Genomic DNA, 20,908 nt, shown 5'->3' with positions numbered 1-20,908 from the left:
GGTCTGTTGATTTTCTGATCTTTCTTAAATATCAAAACTTCTCTTAGCAAATGTGAAGCCTTATATCATTTCTGGTGAGGCTGCAAGTGCCTACTGTATATAAGGAAGTATGTGTGTGTGTATATATATATATATATATATAGCCTTATATAGCTGCACAGCCCTTTTAGCATACTGGTATACTTCATATAGATTATCAGACAGGACAAGCATTACATTTCTGAAAGAAAAGCAAACAGTCCTCATCGATTATTGGAGAAGATGATCATTTCAAACCGTGATGTTTAAGTGCATTTCGACTGTTCGGGCCCAAACCACAGAAACTGACAACCAGAAATGTGGCACAGTCGCCTTAGTAAAACAGTTCCATTTAATAATGCTTTTTGCTCATAGTAGCTACACAAACAAAAAGTGATCCATTCATTTTGCAAGGCAGCAAGAAGATAATTCAGTATATCAAATAGTTAGTAAATAAGTCACAATTCTAGTGCATGCAGGCCATTTTTTCTCTCAATTGACCATGTGTATGTGTGTGTTGGAGAGAGGGGGTGCTCAGAGACACCTGGGAGAAAACCCGAGGGGATCGCACCCACTGAACAGAGAAAATAAATTGTGTCTTGTTCAGTGGTATTTCCCTGCAGCCTGACCATCAGTTGGAATTTACCAAGCCACTCTTCCTTGCTGACTTAGTATCCTTTTAAATGTAGTAAGTAAACTAGAAGTCCAAAGGCATGAATTGTTCCTGGTTCTGGTTGTGAGAGAGAGCTGGGCTATCTTCAGGGTCCCGGGCCTGTCTTTAGGGTCAATCGCTGAGGATGGCTCCTGGCAGCTCGTTCGTTAGTGTGTGCCAGCGCTCTATTTTCTTGTCCTTGTTTTTCAGGCAATCAAACCAGTGCTTCAGCCGCTCACCTTTGGCATTAATTCCTAACACTACTCCACCTTAGCACAGAGAGAGAGACAGTCAGCTCATTCCACAGAGGTAAGCCAAGCTATGCCAGTAAAGACAGACAGAGAAGTCTGTTACTGACATTTGTTCAGCTATCCAGTGAGATATATGCAGTGTGACATTGCAAAGCTTTCCATGCTCCTTGGTAGCTATTGGAAACAGCTGTTTAGAGGGGCAAGTGGAAAGGGAGTCCTCACTGTCACACACAGGTACATTTTCTTCCTTTTAGTGTGGGTGGATGGGTGGAGGCTGCTAGCGAGCACAATCACTGGATAGATGAAAGCTTCCTGACTAGATTATCCTGGCCCCACTCACTTGGAGCTGGGCGAAGAGGAAGGAGTACATCTTTCAAGCACTGCTAACGGGCTTGGCTCTGTCCCATGCTGCCTTTATGGTGCTGCCCCCATCCTCTGAGTTTAATACTCTCGACAATGTCAAATTACAAGTGATTTGTTTGTGTAATTTGTTGCCCTAGAAGTATCCATCTTGATTTAACAGGTCTCTTAGCGTGGGGGGAGGGGTTGGGCTAGAATCTGACCAAGAAATGGAAAGCCAGTTAAATCACATGCCAAAGTATTCTATGCTCAGGGAAGCAAACATGGAAGCTGGAACAGCCTGCCCTTTTTTAAGGATGGCCCAGAGCGGGACTGCAAATGCCCCTCTCATTCCAAAGGCATAAGGAGGTAATGAATTCTCCTTGGCCATAAATCATTATGGCCACAAACAAAATGACCTCTAAATACTGCAAAGGTGGTTTGAAGCCTTTGCATTCAACAAAGACATATTAAGCCTCCACTGTCACTCGTCTCTGGCTTTCAGAAGAAAAGGCTTTGAAAATCAAGGTGGATGGAGACAGGCTCGTCCTACTGCAGAGTGGGAAGCCAGAGCTGAGCGTAAGGGCTTGTCTACATGAATGCTTAGTGCATGGGAATTACACCCGCCTGCCACACAAGTTCACTGGGGTACTTTAATCTACTCCCATTTCAAAGCAAGGTAGCAAAGTGCACAACAGAATTTATGTGTGTGGCAGCAGGGTCCAATTGGGCAGGCTAGTGTGCGACAGATTTCTACCCCCGCTTGCCATAAGCTAAGTGGTCATACAGACAAGCCCTTAGTTGATTTATGTTAAAGGGCACATGCCCAAAGCAGCTTTAAACTTACTTCAAGAGCATCTTACTTACCAATAAAATCATTTGATTTTCCAATGTCATAATCCCACACAGTGACTTCTAAGGTCTTCTTTGCCAGGTCACCATGCTTTATTTCATAACAGAATTCCTGTTGGGGAGAAGAGATCGAATTCAGGAGGCAACATGTCATCTCCAAAACCCTAGCTATGCTAGCGCAGTGCAGTGTGGTTTTTACAGAGTATCCTCAATGCAGGATCAAAATGTTTCACAGGAAATGCTTGTAAGCTACAGCAATAAGGAAGGTTTGAAGGTGCTATTTAATAGGACTGACTGAGTGGCTTGCAGAGCATGTCAGCTGGATGCAACAGAGGAGCGGTAGGCCAGGAATAGAAGCAGTTGGCTCTGAGGAGCTAGTGCATAAAGAATTGCATCTACTTACTGGGATCACTGCATATGTCCCTTGGTGTCATTTGTTTTCTGGGTCAGGAAAATTCTCATTTAACAATGACTAAACATATGCAAAGGGAGGTGAATCATGAGCCAATGCTTATGCTCTGTGTCACGAGCGATTGAGGAAGAGAGGGCTTTAATTGTATATGACTAACATTCATTGGCCATTCCAGGTGGTCCTACCATGGAGAGACCTAGCAAGTGGTGCACAGCAAGGTTTCTTTTTCACTCGCATTAACAGAAATAGGTGAATGAGAGAAAGGATTATCCAGTGGTTAGTGCACAAGCCTGGGACTTGGGAGACCTGGGTTCAATTTCCTGCTCTACTATAGCCTTCCTGCATGATCATGGGCAAGTCACTTAGGCCCTGACCCTGCTGTTAGACACCTAAATACCAATGAGGATCTGGGGCTCAGTTTCCAGCATGTAAAATGAAGATAGTAGCACTTCTCTACCTCACAGAAGTGAGGAGAATCAATCCATTAAAGATAGTTAGGTGCTCGGAGGTGATGGTGATGGAGGTGGGGCCATAGAAGTACCAAAGCAGATAAAGCAAATCCTGTGCACCCTGCTGCACCAGCATGAGCCAGGCTAGATAACCACCCTCATCCTCACTGAGCGCTTGTGAAAAATACAACTGCATAAACCAGACTTGTGTCCACTTCCATAACTGAGATGGGGATAAGGTGCCTCTACACCAGACCCACTGGGGTGGCAGATGCAAGGATCCCAGCCAGGAGTGCCAGAGGAAGGGTGTTTATTCACTGCTCAGATTGCAATAGAAGTATTTAAGTAAGGCAAGCAGAGGCAGAATATGATTGGATGTCCTGCAGCCGGGGAAACTGATGTGATTTATAGACCTATCCTCTTGATATGTGAGGCGCTCATTAGAGAGAGCAGCTATCAAATACAGTGTGGTGCAAAAGTACCTCATTGAATTCAGGATTTAGTGTTTTCTTTTTCACTGCAGTCTTGTGCTTTGATTTCTTGTCCTCATCTGGTTTCAAGTAGCTGTAATTATAATAAAGACCTTGATCAGAACACACAGCCATCTAGCTGACAGTCAGAATCTCTTTTTTACAAGTTTGACCTAAGTTGTTCCCACAATCAGTTGAATTGTATTCCCAGCTTTGCTGGTGACTCACTGTGTGACTACAGGTAAACTACTGGCCTGCCTTGAGCTATGGCTTCCTGTTTTGTAAAACGGTGGTATTATTTTTTACCTATCGTCGTTGACGTTCTTTGAGATCCTTGAGTGAAAGTCATTGCAGCGGTGGAAGGTAGCCAGTGCAGCGGTGGAAAGTAGCACATTGGCCTCTGACGTTAAAAAGAGGCACTGCTTCAACTCAGCTGAGCAGCTGTTCAGATTCTACTATACACCTTCTCATAGTGCAATGGTTACACCACACTCCAGTCCCTAGAGGCCACTAGAGCTGCATGAACAGCACAAGTGTGCTCTGAATAATTCCTGCCTCCAGAAATGCTGGCTTAAATCCTAGGTAGCCATGCATTAAAGACTCTAAAGTAGAGTACCAGTCCACGTCCAGTGGCACAAATCTAGATCCTTGCTGAGATACAAAGAACATTTATGAATGAGAGAGATTAGACATCAGTACTGCCATCCCCAAGCATTCAAAAATCTTGAGTTGGGTTCCCAGAGTCCCAGTTCAGTGCTCTGTCCTGCTGCCTTCTAAAGGTCATGGTGCCTTCTAAAGAAATAGTCACTTTAAAAAACCCCCACATTTATGCCTGAACCATTTTTTACCTACTAATGTTACAAGCATCCCCTCAACTCAAAGAGGGTAGCAGGAACAAATATACTGGACAGCACTTTGCATGTAGCCAATTTGCTCTGCTCTTTACGTGCGTGTTTCACACAGCAAAGAAAAATAAAATCATACGGGAAGAAGGTGTTGAGCCTGAAATCTTTTAAGATTCACAAAGAGTTAAACGTAGTTAAAGTTGACGCTGTGCCTTTAAAAATCAGTTCTGTTTTCCTCTCATGTTTTCTGTATCTCACTCAGATTTAGGATTTATGCATGAAAACAACATACTTTTCTAACGGCTCCTGCTTCTTAGTCATGCCCTGAAGCCATAATCTACTGTTTGTGTTAGCACAATAGGCAACTGCCAAAATGACTGTGTGGTAATAAACAGGGACTTATGTTACTTTGAAGAATATGCAGCCAAAGCTGATGCGCACTTAAAAAAAATGCAAGGATTTATTTTTATGAAAAACACTCCATTCATAAAAAGCAATTAAGTAAAAAGCAGAAAACATATTGCACAGAAATGTGATTGATTGCTGTGTTAACACCATTACCAAAGCAACACTCGAAGATGCTCTATTCTCATGGTAGATGAATTCTATTTCAAAACTGGGGATGGCCAAAAGAAGAGCTTCATTCAGTGCCTAGAGTGGCGTTGGAGTTGGGACTGGCCATGTGTCTGATGGTGCCAACTCTTACGCTGTCAGGGGATGTGACTATTTCAGCTTTCAGTGGCATAGTAAAAAAAGAGATGGTTGAAGACAGCAGCTGAGCACCCAGAGAAGTGTCTGGAGACAGAGTTTAAAGCTTTTCTCCTACAGCCCTCTCCCTTCCCACCCCCAACCAGGAAAAGTGTGTGGGGGAGGGGAGCTTCAGAATGCCTCTCACATGCACACATTTGGATACCCCAACCCCCAGGCTCAGGGCTTTGTGTTTATGGCATGCAGTGAGGCTGCTTGTTCTCAGTTCCCTGGCCTGGTCTCAGTGCTTGTGGCAGTCACAAAGCATGCCCATTTTCAGATTTTTTGGTCTTAGTAAGTTGTTTGTGGTATGAAATGAGCATGCGCACTCTCAGCAACTCCTCTCTTCTGGTCTCAGGGCTATATGCCTATGACATGCCCATTCTCAGCTCTCTTACAGTCACTGTGCTATGGACCAAGTAGACATGGTCTCAGCACTGTGGCCCAGATCCACAAAGGGACTTAGGGATGGCTACGCTGAATATTGCCACACCTAACTTTTAGATGCTCAGAAAATCACTAGAGCAACAACAGGCTCCCCAAAGACTGAGGTAGGCACTTAGGCTCCCTCTTCACTGAAGGGGGAGAGATAGTGACCTAAAAACAGGACCCACAAAAGCCAGCGCTCAAGGCAGGGAACTGCCTGAGCTAGCCACTGGGAGATGCTGAGAGGGGTGGGTATTAAGTCCTGCCTTTCACACAGGTTAGTGCCTGTGAGCCACACAGGATCCCCTCTCCTGGAGGCAGGGGACTTTGGGGCCTAAACTGTTTCTTGTGAGAGAGTTAGGCAGCTGCCTAACACCCTCAACCAACTGAGGAGAGAGGGGGAAAGAGCCAGAGGCCTTCTATGTAAACTACCCCAGTGGTTTGGATACTTGCCTAGGATGTCGTTCAGTTCCCCAGCTCGCTTCCTGAGGTGGGATTTGAATAGACTTCTATCTCTCCAGTGGGTTTCCTAATCAGCTAAGGGATGTTGTGGTGTGGGTTGCTCCTCTTCTCTTGCTGAAGCTTTAATTAATTAATTGGAGGATGGGCGAGACTGATGGTGGGGGCCCCCCTTCTTGCCTGTTGGAGCTGTTCCGCTTTACTTAAGTAGTGTTTGGGCCAGCCAAAGAGTTAGAAACGCTCCCTAGTCCAGTAGCTGGGGACTTGTTTAGGAGGTAGGGGATTCTGGTTCAAATCCTGGTTCTGCCTGTTAAAGGGATTTGCAGTGGGATTCTTTGCCTTCCAGGGAACTTCTCAGTGAGGTGGGAACGCCATGTGAATCTCCTGGCTTTCTTTGGAGGATGTTTGTCCCAGAGAAGGTGAGACTGTTTGAACAGGGACATCCTGCTCTGAAGTTGCGTGGGAGGTGGGTGAGTACTCGGACCAGTGCTATTAAACATGTTAATAAATTATCTATAAAAAGGCTAAATGATGAGGCTGCAAAATTTGCAGATGATACAAAATTACTCAAGATAGTTAAGTCCAAAGCAGTACTGTTTTGATTACATAGTTGCATCATCAGTTGTATTTAGCTCTCTGCCAATTTTAGTCAAAATTAGACTAAGTTTCGACAAGCTATTGCCCTTTATATGATTTTTTTGTGGTTGACTGGATGCCCAATAACATTTAAACATCCAGTGGTATAGAAAAACTTCACCACTTGCAGCATCTCCATCCACGTTGGGAATGACCATCAGATGTGTGTCTAACGTGTTAGCTATGAAATGTTTCTAGATGATGGGTTACCCCTAAGTGCCAAAAATGTGTACAGGCTGGTAGAATAGACTCAGCTCACACAGTTAGATCAGTAGTATCACCCTAAATGAAGCCAAAGGCCATTTGAAATTAAGTATATCCAAACCTGCTCTAAAAAGGATTAATGCCATGATCATCCTCTGCTGAAAAGGAGGAGGGTCATTACATAGCCCAGAGACCCTGGTCATACCTGCAGCGTGTTCTCACATCACCATGGGCATTGGCAGCCAGCAGCCTTTTGAATATTTTGTATGAAAACAGTCCAAAAGGTGAGTGGCTCTTTCTGGATTCCAATCAGCTAAGAGCTAACAGTGTGATTTTCAAGGCCTGATTTTCAAAGGGACTATCTCCCAGAACTCCAAGGAGACAAGCAGGTGCTTCCCCACAACCAGATTTGCATCGGATAGTAAAATACACAGGAGTATAGCAGCCCCCTTTAATGCCATGGCACCTTTTACAGGGGCGTCGAGCAGGAGTCACACCCACGACTGGCACAGGTGACCCACAGCAGACAGCCAGAGAAGAGTTGTGTGCATCCCAGCTAAGGAGCAGGGTATGGTCCCTCCTGTGCAAATGCCTTCATTTGGTTTCCAGTCCACACTCTGCTTGCTGCTACAGGTATGCAGCCGACAGGGATAGGAAATGGCATAAATATACCTTTAGCACTGGGGGTGTGGGCATTTTTGTCAGACTCCTTATATTCAGGCCATACAATTCTATCAATAGGAGCCTTGTTTTGGGTGTCGCATCACTTTAAAACAGCTCTTTGGGTCTTCCAATAACAGAAGTGTGTTTCGGGGAGGGAGAGCCCGCCCTCTGATGGGGATCGGCACATGGGTGCTAGCCAGCACAGCACGCATGGCTATCACAGCACGCATGGCTATGCCAGCACTTGTCAGTAGAAATTCAGTGACAGAACTCCACAGGGGAATCTAAAGTTAAGCCAAGTTATCAGTGGTCCCCAGTCCCTACACCCTTACAGCCTGTGCCCAGCTGATAAGAGACAACATACAATCTGAAAAGCCCCAGCAGGGCAATAGATCAGTCAGGCACTAATCAAGTTGTACTTGAAAGGGGAGGTCAAATCACATTCAGAAAGATACAGATTTAAAACTCAAATAGAACCCAGATTGGACTGCAGAGGCTGCCACTTCCCCCATGATTTACTAGGAACGCTACCAAAGCTGAGGGCTGTATTCCCCATGTGCTGTATTTATATCCTGACTCCTATTCCAAAGGGGTAAGCAGCAGCACACAAATATTGCATGGAACCCAGACAATATTTTAATATTGGATTGGTCTGTACCATGCACATATTTCCACTGCTCCATTTACTATGTAGGGAAAGAGCTCTGGTTCTCTGGATGCTAGAAACTCTGGATCTGAGTCTTAGTACAATAGTTTTGTATTTTAGGAAGCTCCTTGGAATCTCATTTTCTCAGGCCTGGTCTACACAAGAAAGGGCTTACAGTACAAATATACTGATACAGCTATACAGGCCAATTCTCCTAGTGGAGAGACAGCTTATAGCATCTAAAGAGTTATTTTGCTGGTTTTGCTTATACCAGTTCCCCAAATGAAATAAAATATGCTGGCAAAAGGCCATTTTTGCTGGTATAACAGTCTACACTGTGGGTTTTGCTGTGCAGCTGTGTTGGCTAGGGAAGTGATTTTTTCACACTCCCAGCTGACATGGCTATGCTGGCAAAACTTTTAAGTGTAGATCAGGCCTAAGACCGGCAACTTCAAGAGACAGTGCTAAGGCGGGGGGAGGGAGTTTTGAAAAGAGTACATGTTATTTAGAAGTAAGGGCTTCTCTAAAACGAAATGTAGGACTGGAAGAGACAGATCATCTCAATAGATCATCTCGTCCAGTCCCCTGCACTCAAGGCAAGGCAGAACTATGTAATAGCTAGACCATTCCTGACAGGTGAGTGTCTAACCTGTTCTTTAAAATCTCCAATGATGGAGATTCCACAACCTCCCTAGGCAATTTATTCCGGTGTTTAACCACCCTGACAGTTAGGAAGTTTTTCCTGTTGTCAACTTAAAAGTCACTTGCTGCAATTTAAGCCCATTGTTTCTTGTGCTATTCTCAGAGGCTAATAAGAACAATTTTTCACCCTCCTCCTTGTAACAACCTTGTATGTACTTGAAAACTGTTATCATGTCCCCCCTTAGTCGTCTTTTCTCCAGACTAAAACCAAATTTTTTCAACCTCTCATAGGTCATGTTTTCTAGACCTTTAATCATTTTTCTTGCTCTTCTCTGGACTTTCACCAATTTGTCTATGTCTCTCCTGAAATGTGGTGCCCAGAACTGGACACAGTAACGTGAGGCCTTACCAGCACAGAGTAGAGCGGAAGAATCAGTTCTCATTCTTGCTTACAACACTCCTGCTGATACATCTAGGTGAAAAGTCAGCCAAAGGGCATTTCAGGTATCCTGGATCAAAGTACATTTTCAGAGGAACAAAATCCTGCAGCCTACCATGTTTATCAGTTAGAGACTGGAAGATAAAACTTCACGGAAATAAATCTACTCTGTCCTGCTGGAATCTGCCCTGAGGAATGAGGAAGCCAGCTAAATCACATGCCACTGACTTATGAAATTGGCATCTCTGCTCTACACGCTCTCCTTTAATTGTTTGTAGTTGTCACAGCTGGAAGGGCTTGGCAAGGACAGCCACCGTGAGAATGGCATGGCTATTACAAAGGAAAACAAGACAGTCTGCCAGTGAGACACCAATTAAGTAGGGAGCAGGGAGTACACTGATCTCCCTTTGGTGAAGAAATGACACATTGTTACCTAGATGGGATCACACTCAGAAAGGAGTGAGATGTAGACTTGATGATGCACTAAACATGTGAAAGCTCTTTGCAGGGGGTTAGGAGAGAGGTGTGGGTGCACACACACAATACACCCACCCTACCTCCTCTCCAGAAAGTGCTGAAATAAATGCTGAGTCAACATGTCTTAATTCTCTTAGTTATAACATAGAGAAGACTTGGTTTGCGTCGCAAAAGATTCCAGATCTAATTTTGTTTGTATTCTTTATCTTTTCTTAATAATTTTTCTTTAACTAATTAGATTTTGATAAATTTTGTTTGTAAATTGTGTAATACAAACAATTGATTTATATTTTAACTATTAATGTTATATAGATAATTAAATGTTTCAAGAATAGCTAAGATTAGATAGCAAATGGCTAATATATTATTGGTGGCGGCAATCCCTCTTTCACAGGTGTTTATTTTTTATGGATCCTTTGGTGACTGATGAGTCTGATCCTTGGGCCATAGGCTCATTGGCAGGTGTTGCAGGTGGTGTCATCTGAATAGGAATCTCTAACTATGAGGGAACAGATTTACATGGGAGAATATTCCCCCATGTGCCCACTGTCTGCAGCATTCTTATACCTTCTTCTGAAGCATCTGGTGTTGGCCACTGGCTGCGACAGGACACTGGATGAGGTGGGCCTTGGATCTGACTCTGTCTGGCAATTCCCATGTTCCTAGACATTTCCACAGCAGCCTGTCAGAGCCAGGTATAGATTCAGCCCCACAAGGAGCATGGATCTGCTCAGTTAGGAGGTGCCATTTTATATGTGCACTTCTCTGGCTACACCCAGCACTTTACTCTTCCAGAAGTCTGGTCCTGAAGAATCATAACTCTTGAAACTAAAAACTGTCTGCTTGAAATGCTGCCCTGGTTCTCTTCCCCGACGGAGCCAAGAGCATCGCTAACCCCAACCCACCATCCCCTGCAGCAGATGAAGGAGTCACTGATTTTATTATCTCTCAGAGAAAAAATTGCACTGCATCTGAAAAGGCTGCTGCTCCTAACAAGCCTACTGTCTCTCAGAGTCCATGTATTATCACCCTGGAAGTGCATTCGTTTGGCCAGATCCCTGATGTCCTGGTTGGCTATGTCGCTGACAGCCTCTTGCAGGCCCCCTGAGAGCTGCCACAGCCCGTACTCATCAGGGGACCCACAACTTGGTCCCACATACTTCCAACATGGGAAAATAACTTCGAAACAAAACCTCATTAGGCCTCTCACTACTCTTTACAAGTTTCCCAGGTCTGCTCCAATGGCCTCTGCCTACTAACCACTCCTAGATCTCCCAACAGTCCTTGAATACGACTCCACTGGTGGGCACAGCTATTTGCAGGGGTGCTTGGACGCATGCACATGCCCTACACTGTATCTGCTGGTCTGATAGTGGAAGTTTTTCCACCTTGGTTCAGCTGTTGCTGCTGCCCAGTCTTTGGGGGCCTGATTACATCACTGTGCAGGGGGCACAAGGAAGCATGTTGAGAGCATTCGGTGGAAGTCTCAGAGGGAGAGGGACTGGTGCATTTAGGACAAGGAGAGTCACAGGAATGCTGCTGCTGCTGTGCCTGAAAGCCACTCACCTTATAAACCAAACTGAATATCCTACCGAAGGCAGCTAATGCAGTGGTCCTTCCAATGGTAGGCCTGGAGGAATGGCTCTGAGTTTGGAGGAGACTGCATTCGCTTTCTGCTCTTCACAGCTGGTGAGCTTTTTGTCCCCATCCTCCCAACCCTCCAATAAACTGCAGTCATGCTAAGGGGATCAAATTAAAAAAAAAATTTCATTCATGCTAGTTCATGGAACGGTCGCTTTTATTCAATGTCAAAGCACCCAGTCTGATGCTGGCGGGATCAGGGCCAGAAGCCAGATAGCAACATCTCTGGAATGGGAAAAAATTCCTATTCAGATGGCATCTGTCAGCAAGCAAAGCACTTGCATGCTCCTGCAAAGGGTATGCGGTGTGTTACAGTGCGGCAAAATCTCCAGCAAAGAGCTGGCACTTGAAGCCCTGCTCACTCTGCTGCAATATGTTACTGAGCTTAGCTGCAACAGAGCACTGGGAAAAAATATCTGATCAGATCCAGGGTGAAAACAGAACAGGGGAGCCTGTTCAGCTCATTGCTGCTGAAATCAGTTTGGGACTATAGGCTTGATGGTTAATGGTGCATTAAAGGGCTGGGGTCAGAGATGGTTTGAACAGCTTGTGCAATAGAATTGGGCTCCTTTGTCCACAAGATCTGCATCAGGGATGGGCAACCCACTGTGGTAAGATCCAGCCTGGCTCAAATGTTTGACCCGGAGGCCACTGCACAATCTGCCAACAGGCAGCTGGGCTGACTGGTCCAGCAGCAGCTGCCTCCTGAAACAGAGCAAACTTTGAATGTCAGGATCACATGGTCTGGTGAGGGGGGAAACCAGGTGAGCGGGGGCAGGGGTTAGAGCTACAATTACAGTGGGGGGTGGGGGCACTAGAACAGAACAGGGAAAGGAGAGAAGAGGAACAGGGAGAAGGGGTGAGGCAGGAACCTAGGAGCCATTCTGGAGCCTGTTGATGGCCCTGTGTGGATCCTTGTGCCCCACTGAAGTGGCACAAGGAGTGACAGGCATCTGAATACCTCCCCATTCCCTGTGAGCCCTACCACCTGAAGGATGGGTTGGCCTCCCCCGCCAATGAGGTGGGTTTGAAATCTTCACTGAGATCTCCCTGTGGCAACTGAAGGGTGATGCCCACAGGTCTCTGTCCGTGGGGAACTGCAGACCATGAGAAAGAACAACAGAATGTGCCATCAAGGTGTGGTGTGGTCCATGTCTCTGAGATGAGAGGTTTGATAGCAGATAGCCAGTGGATTTACGGTATATCCTTGTTTATCCAAATGGCGTGGGAGATCCGTTTATCCCACGCCCAGGTATCAGAGAATTGGACAGGCTGAACTACATTTCACTGACAGAGAAATAAAGGGAGTAAAGCTGACATTTATTTAATACTTTGTACTCTATTAAAGTGTAAAACACTAACTTTATTGACGCTGTCCTATCAATTGTCCTGTTGTTGCTGAAATGGGATAGGTCTGAGGGCTTGTCTGCACTTCTAGTGCTGCAGCTGCACCGCTGTAGCACTTAGTGAAGACATTACCTATACCGATGGGAGGGCATCTTCTGTCGGCATAGGTACTCCACCTCCCTGAGAGACGGTAGCTCTGTTGACAGGAGAAGCCCTGCAGTGGACATAGGGCTGTCTACACTGGGAGTTAGGCTGATAGAACTAGTTGCTCTGGTAGTGTAGACCAAGCCTCAGTAAGTGCAGCTGACTGCTCACATCTACTGTACAAATACAAAGCCACTGATTAGCACTAGCAGGTGCTAAGAGGCTAATTGAGAAGTTATTAGCAGGTGATTAAGTAACATAGGGCTTCATGGGGGACACACTGGATTCGGATTACTAGGATTTTCAGATAAAGGGAATTGGGGTAACTGGAATTATATTGAGGCAGGGACTGCCTTGTCCTTCTGTGTGTATTGCCCCTAGCACAATGGGCCCTGATCCTGCTTGGGAACAGGGTCTGGAGTCTGATGGGCAGTACAAGTCAGAAATAACAACATAGCTCCCACCTCCACATGCAGCACTGAGATCTGGGGTGGGGTGAGAAGGAAAAGTCTACATCTCGACTGGTGAAGCACTGTGCAGACCTGTGCCTAGAAAGCTTCCACAGGCTTGGCCGAACCTGCAGCACTTTTCTGGACCGAGCCTGCCAGGTCCTGAGGGATGGCTGCTGTACTGACCGAATGTCCAGCACTAGTTATTGCCAGCCAGCCCTGCTATCTGTCTGGCTAAATTCTCACATGCACGCTCCATGGGGGAAACTAACCCAGAAGAAAATGTTGGCGGGTTGTTTATTTTGTTGCTTGTCCACATCTGTCAGCCTTGTCTTGCTAGAACTGTCATCCATTCTAGTCTATGTTTGTAAAGCGCCTGGCACCTTGGGGGTCCCCCACCTTCCCGAGGGCCTACACACACCACCAGAATACATATCAACAACAACAGAGACAGTCCTGGCCACACCAGGGACCAGGGCAGGCAGTATTGCATTAAGCAGGCAGTGCACATGCTCAACCCTGTTTATTAGCAATACTCGACGCTCTGTTTATCTAAACACAGCCACCACACCTCACTAAAGTCCAGCATTAATCACACTCAAGAAGACAGTCATTTGGAAAAGAGGGAACAGCAGGTATTGGCTTCATCGGGACTGTCAGACCTGCACACAGCTGGCCTGGAGAATAAAGCCCTTTAATGAGCTAATGGAATCGTGCTGCAGGAAGAGTTCCGGATAGTTAGTGGGCGTCCCATCCTCCTCTGCCTACCTGGAGAGGAACAGCTCTATTTGGGAGACATAATGAACTGCTGGGTCTGTAGCTAAGCGACAGCTGGACTCAGGCGCCTGGATTAGACAGGCCTTGCCCACACTGGGAATTTGCCCCAGTTACAGGAAAACCCTTCCTAAACCACAACTAGTACCATGGCAGTTGACCCTTGATTCCACTCACCAGTGCAAATAGCAGCTTTGCCTGTCTACACACGGGGTTTTGATGGTACAGCTCTACTTAGACTGAAAGCTTTCTGGGGCAGAGACTGCCTCTTTGTCCACAAAAAGAAAAGGAGGACTTGTGGCACCTTAGAGACTAACAAATTTATTTGAGCATAAGCTTTTGTGAGCTACAGCTCACTTCATCGGATGCTCAAATAAATTTGTTAGTCTCTAAGGTGCCACAAGTACTCCTTTTCTTTTTGCAGACACAGACTAACACGGCTGCTACTCTGAAACCCCTCTTTGTCCGGTTCATCCAGCCCCTAGCATAACGGGGTCCATAACTAGGTTTCCTAGGTGCTACAGCAATAAAACAATAAATAATAATTAGCTGATGTAACCCTGACGAACTCCAGTGTAGGCAAGGCCATAGACTGGGACTGCAAACTTACCCACTATGGGCACATCTGATCAGCTCCTTCTACATTAGCCACTAGGGGAGAAGGAGAGAAGCATGTGTTCAGATTCTGGCATAATTTTGATAACACTTCTAATCCTGCTACGGGGGATTAGGAGCATAAATCCCGGTGGACTTTCATTGGCACTTGACTCCTAAATCATGTAGCTACTTAGAAATTCCCATCTGTAATAAAAATCCCAAGACCAGGGAATCTGGTGAACTTTGTTTTTCCCCTCTCCCCTTTTTAAATAAATTAGCATCCATGAAATGTGAAGGGTAAAAAGAGCAAGAAACAGAGGTTTAAATTACACAAGGCAGGTTTCCATGTAAATTATTTTGATGCGCTGTAAAATAATCACTGGGGAATAACATGCTTGTAAAGAAATGCAATCTGCCACCATGATGTCCTTATTTGCATATCTTAATGAGATCCGTTAATTTCAATTATGTGGGGGTGGAGTTTCCAAACATAGGCTGGCCAGACTGAACTTAGTTGGCATTTTGTACAGACCTAGCAGCCATGCATCTGAATTGGGGCCCACATACTGCAGGTTGAAAAGGATCTATAGGGTAAAGGCACAGTCTGCAAGGTTAGCATAGGCACACGCATCGTTCTATGGCGAGCCTTGCCTGCAAGACCTATAGTGGCACAAGATTCACAGGTAGCAGCTGACCTGCCTGTTGCTATGCTAGAAGGAAAGGAGCCAGGCAACAGCTGGGATCACAAATGCAAAACCTAGAAGAAATACAGGAGGTTGAGAATATATGTGCCCAGTTAAGAGAGCAGAGAAAGTGCATTTGTTTCTTCAAGTGGATGATGTTCCACAGAGCAGGGAAACAACCACAGGTAGCTTTGGACAGGTTCTCTCTAGTGACAATGGAATTCCCAGAGTGAATGGAATGTTCTTTGTATTCCTTTAGCCTCTTCCACCCTGAGGCTGGGATCTCCAGGTGCTGAGCAGAAACTCAGACTGAAATTTTCAAAACAGCTACAGCGTTTGGTCCCCCAGTTCCTGTTAATTTCCTATGAAAACTGGTTGCACAAATCTGACAGATGGATTTGAAAAATTTCAGCCTTAGATGTTAAGGCCAAAAGGGGCATCACACAGGCCAGAGACCCCAACCTGGTGATTCCAAACTCTCTCACAGTAATTAACCCACACAGCTCCATGTGAGACAGACAAGCATCATCCCCTATTTTAGAAGTCTCCCTTTCAAAGTGGAAACATCAGTCGTTGCTAGAAAGCGAGCCTGCTTACCTGCCCCAGAATGCATTCCTTAAGGGATAAACCGGGGCAACTGGATCGATAGGGGACTATCAGGATGTAGCCGCACTGAGAGTGTTTGCAGTACAAATGGCGAGGTGACCAAGAGGTATTCTCATGTAATTAGAAGTGGTTAGGCTGCTCACAGTTGGCATCACTGCCTGTACAGAACCATTATGCAGATTGGTTTTGCTACTGACATAATTGTCTCTCAGTATGGAACCACAAAATGTCATAACACCTGAGTACCGTGCATTGGACGGGGCTGATCACGTATGGTGAGAGCTACAGAGTGTTAGGCTGCACAGCACTACCCAGCTCCCGTTAGTAATATGATGGTAGCACTAAAGGTCTTGATTGGAGATCAGGGCCCTGCTGTTCTGAGCACTGCACATGTACACACTAGAGACAGCCCCTGCCCTGCCCAGCTTACGGTACGTACCGATACAGATGTAACACCCGGTGAGCGTTACGGGTAGTATAGGGTCTGAGCAGCTCTAGTACTAGCCCGGTTCTTTAGCTCAAGCTGTAGTCTCATGGGTTTAGCACTGGCCCCTCGCTCAGTCCCTGGTGTGGGACAGGATGGTGGCTGTCACAGAACCACCCACCCCGGGGCAGCACTCCATGGCCAGCACGCTTTCCCCCCGACCCTGGCCTGGGCCTTTTTATTTTTTGTTGTGATTAGGGTTTGCAGAATCCCTTTGGCAGGAAGGAAATAAAAGTCATTCCTGTGCTAACGCTGCATGCTGCACCTGCTCTCTGACACAGCGAGAGAGAAAGAAGCATCTCAATTCACATCTCTGTAATTTAGCCACATCGAGTTTATGGTGCACAAATGGTTTGGACCTTCTCCAGACGTTACCGGCGTGGTTTCCCTGGGCAAGAGCCTTTAGCTTCCCTATTTTTTGAAAGCTATTCCCCTAGGAGAATAATGACCACTGGGGGATTCATATAAAAAGCTATTGCAGGTGCTCTGTCACCCTACAAGCATGGAGTGGAATAGCAATGAGGTCAGGGAGCTCATGGGGGTGTACTCCGACTCTGCTCAAACAGGCCATTTCTCCAGGGGCGGGGGCCACATTCCAGCTTTTAGACATCAGTCTTTTACAGGGCAAGAAGCTGGGTCCGGCTTTGCTGAATAACAATTCTTTCCCAGTGAACGATCACAGGCTCTCAAGGTGCAAGACAAAAAGAAAATGTGCCAACAGGCCAGCCCAAGAGCGAGGTGCAAGTACATCTGGGGCCTCCCATAGATCACAACCACCTGCTTCTCTGTTCAGGAAACTGGTGAGCTTGTAAGTTCTGCAACAGAGTCCCAATAGTCCCTCCAGCTGCCTATCAACAATACAATTGGCACAGGCTGGGTTAGGCAGTAGTAATAAGGATGTCCTATATAGCATTTTGCAAACCTCAACATTGGCATACACAGGAATCACTTCATACACTGGCTGAAATGTAGCCACCTCTGGAGTGAAACACACCAGCTGCTAACTAGTGCACAGCAACACCTCCAATTAGGACAGGAAGCCTCTGTCTAACTGAACTGAAAGGGGTGGGCGGGTAGGCAGAATGTAATTACCCACTTTGGGACTGAGCCACAGATACCGGCGTGAGCACACCTGCTCTGCAAAAATAAAAATACCACAGGCTCTTTAGACCACGCCTCTAACACATGTTCAGCAGCACAGTGCACCCGGGGCCCTCTTGGGTATACATGCACCCCCAAAGGGCAAGGACTCAGGAGTGGGGGGAATGCAGGCAGGTGTAGAATTAAGGATCCAACAGGCACAGTGCAAGCGAGGAGGAAGTTCATGTCTCAGCAATGCTGTATTTCTGAGATGAGCAAATGCAATCTACCCTCTCCAACAGGCTCCGTTAGCCCATCTCCTCGGCCAGCCGTGTGCCCCTGCCAAGACACAATTCTGATGTCTGCAGATCCCGGGCTGGAACAGCGGCAGCAGCTGCCTGCTGTTTACAGGTCAGCTGATCCAATTATTTGTTAAGTGGTGGGACAGAGCTGGATGGGGGGCAGGGAGGATCATTCAGAACTGGTCCACTACACGCTACCTGCCCATGCACTATGGCAGGGAGCGGTGGGGGGAGATCATAGGGATACAGGGCTTTTGGCTTTTTCAGCCTGGCTGATTATCTCAGGCCACCTCTCACCCCACACCCGTCTCTGCACATGAACCACAGCCTGAAATGGAATTCAGCATACACTATCGCACCAATGGCTGCGGGCTTCTTGCATCATGGCCAGCACAGCCTGAAACACGCAGGACTCCCTGGTTTGCTATGGGTGAGACTTTCAAAGGGGCTGGGGATGCCCAATGCCCATCCAGGAACTGGATGTCACACTACCAATGGCTCGGAAAATCTCAGCCTGTTTCTACAGAGGCCTCCCCCGTGCCAGGTACTGCACAAACACATCCCTGCCCTGGGAGGTGTCCGAGGCAGTGAGAAGACAGAAGAGGCGGATGAGAGGATCGGGCTGCGGGCAGACAGGACAAAGGAGCAGCACGAACCGGAGGCTGTAGAAGAGACCAGCCGTGTGTACAGTTCACAGATGCCGAGTCGCAAGCAAAGAAATCACCATGTCCTCCTCTGGCTTCCCTTTAGCCAGCACTGTCCTGATTACTTACAATCACCAGCTGCTCTCTTAGCCCTGCAGGTCACTGGCCTGGGGCCCTGGAGGAGGGAGGCAGGAAATTGAGCAGGAGCCAAAATCATAAACCAGGAAGGAGGCACCTGTCTGTGACGGGACCCCGGACAGCTGAGTTCTTACCTGGAACCAGCAGGTGAACGGCTCCATGTCCGGCTCCCAGTCCCCCTAACTCCTGCCCAGGCTCCGAGATAAGATTCACTCTAACATCAGGGCTTCAATATCACGCCCAGTTCGCTCCCAGTCCACAACAAGGTGTGTCCTGGCCTCAGCCTTGTCCTTAGCAGATACCTGTGCACATCACACAGCCCACCCCCCACCCCCGGTGACACATGGGAAGTTTCTCCTCAGGGGAAGCTCAGGGCTGAGACAGCAATGGGGTAGAGGTTAAGAGGGAGGTGCTTTGGCAGAGATCCCAGGAGTGGCTGTGGGTCACAACTGAGGAGCATCAGAAAAACTACATGTGCGGGGGGAGCCAAGGGCTGGAACAGTAGGGGGGCTGCTGGTCAGGAGTGAAGAACCTTCAGAGAACATGTGGGGGATAAGTTTACTGCATCATGTCTTGCTCCATTGGCTGCTGTCTCCCTTTCACAGGCACTGGCTTTCACCCCCAACTCAAAATCAGCCTGCTGCATAGCCCTGTGCTATCCTTTAAAATCTATGTAAGGGAGGGAACTGGCCTGAGTTATTCTTTGGACTGAATCTTTCCAGGCTTCCCCAGCACAGGGAAATGAGCTCGTATTATGCAAACTATCAGGTTTGCTGAATTAATTAGGGCCCTAATCAAGATTAGACATCTCAATTATTCCCCCAAACTCTCCCCTCCCTTCTCAACAGCCAGAGGCCCCTGATATGAAAGAGAGGGAGGAAATTGCCGTGCTGGGGCTCCACAAACACACACACGCCCCCCACTGCCACTGGATCGCTGCAGCTGCTTGTAGCTGTCAGCCACCATGGGGTGATGATGGGAAGCCTCCAAGCCAAATGGCAGTGCCGGACAGACTCCTGGGGTGGGGGATCTGTTGCCCCAGAGATAATTACCCCCAGCTTTGCTGACAGTCTCACACAGCCTCCCAATCAGACTCCCAGGCCCCCCCGCTGCTCCAGGAATTGGACAGGAACAAATGAAAGGGAAGCTGCGACTCATTACTCATCTGCAGGGCATTAATGAGGGAGCCAGATTGGAGCGATGCAAAGCCAGAACCACCGCGACCTTTCCCAGGCATGGTGCATTACACCACATGCTGTTTGGGAGTGCGGATGGGGGACTCCATGCACGCTGTTCTGCTAACCATCCTCCCCATGGTTCAAGGCTCCATGCACCCAGCAGCTCCTCTGGTCCATGCACCCAGCAGCTTTTACAGTGCATGGACCCCCACAATCCCACTCACTGAGAAGATTCTGCTGCCTCCTTAACCCCTTCAGCACCACAGTGAGTCAGCATTCCCATTCCGAGATCCCTGCACCAATTCCCCTCACCCACTCAGTGTTTGGTAAGCAAAATACTATCTCCCAGGTTCCACCAGGAAGGACTCTGCTCTGCAGACTGGTGGCTAATGGCCCATGCTGTAGGTTGGGAAGCACCAGCCCTAGCAGGTTTTTGCTAACACGCCCTCGTAGTGCAGGTGCTTGGCCAGGTAAGTAGCGCACAGACGAATACTCCTGCTTATTCTTCTCCCGGATGAGGAACCTGGCAGCACTAAGAACGCTTTTCTCTGCCATAGCACCTTTGACCCATGGATCTCAAAGAGCTTTACACTGCTACGCCCCATACTGTCTCTCTGAGGGAGGCAAACAAAGCCACCCCTGTTTTTCAAGGCCACACAGGTGAGTCAAAGGCAGAGCTGGTAACAGAACCCAGGAAAGTTTGACTCCCAGTCCCCTGATCTAACCCTCTAGGCCTCCAGAGCATATGCCAAGTTGCCTGATCTGACCACACGTGCACCACTGGATCGCTCAAGTGCTCATCAGTGTGGGTGGATCAGAAGGCAGAGCATGGGTGGGGACAGTCTCTTGTAGGCTCCTCAAGCTCCTCTCAAGGGGTTAAATATTCCTGTCTCATGATATGGGCACCAGCCCTGCATAATGTTTCCTGATTGCCTTGAATAATGACTTAACTGTGAACAATTAAATCATTACGTTAGCTTGCAAGGAAAGTCACTGGATCATGTCAGAAGCAATTGCCTGATCACTGTCCTCACACTGGCAACTAAAATCACATGTGGGACACCTGCCTCGCCCCATCTGTTATTGCGTCTTTATGACTCAAAGAGTGAGGCGGTTCCGGCTCACCAGAACCAGAGGATGTTGCCGGCTGCGGGCGGCACCGAACTGCCTCTGCCCTTTCAAGTGGCTATTTCCCTGCTGCCCCATCGTCTTGT

The 20,908-nt window shown here is 47.3% G+C and overlaps 1 protein-coding gene across 1 annotated transcript in view; it reads right to left on the bottom strand.

Moving 5' to 3' along the window:
- Nucleotides 1-706: 706 nt before the first annotated feature.
- DOC2B (double C2 domain beta) overlaps nt 707-20,908 on the bottom strand; it is a 125,160-nt gene continuing 104,958 nt past the window's right edge. Inside the window, exons 7-9 of the mRNA XM_077836864.1 lie at nt 3,456-3,537; nt 2,128-2,224; nt 707-939 (exon numbers count right to left, since the gene is read on the bottom strand). Of these exons, the coding sequence (XP_077692990.1) occupies nt 803-939; nt 2,128-2,224; nt 3,456-3,537 (316 nt within the window). The 3' untranslated portion in view covers nt 707-802. The remainder of the gene's footprint in view (nt 940-2,127; nt 2,225-3,455; nt 3,538-20,908) is intronic.

This window comes from Eretmochelys imbricata, chromosome 17, assembly GCF_965152235.1.
Source record: "Eretmochelys imbricata isolate rEreImb1 chromosome 17, rEreImb1.hap1, whole genome shotgun sequence".
NCBI classification, from domain to species: Eukaryota; Metazoa; Chordata; order Testudines; family Cheloniidae; genus Eretmochelys; species Eretmochelys imbricata.
This window is presented reverse-complemented; position numbering and strand designations above follow the sequence as displayed.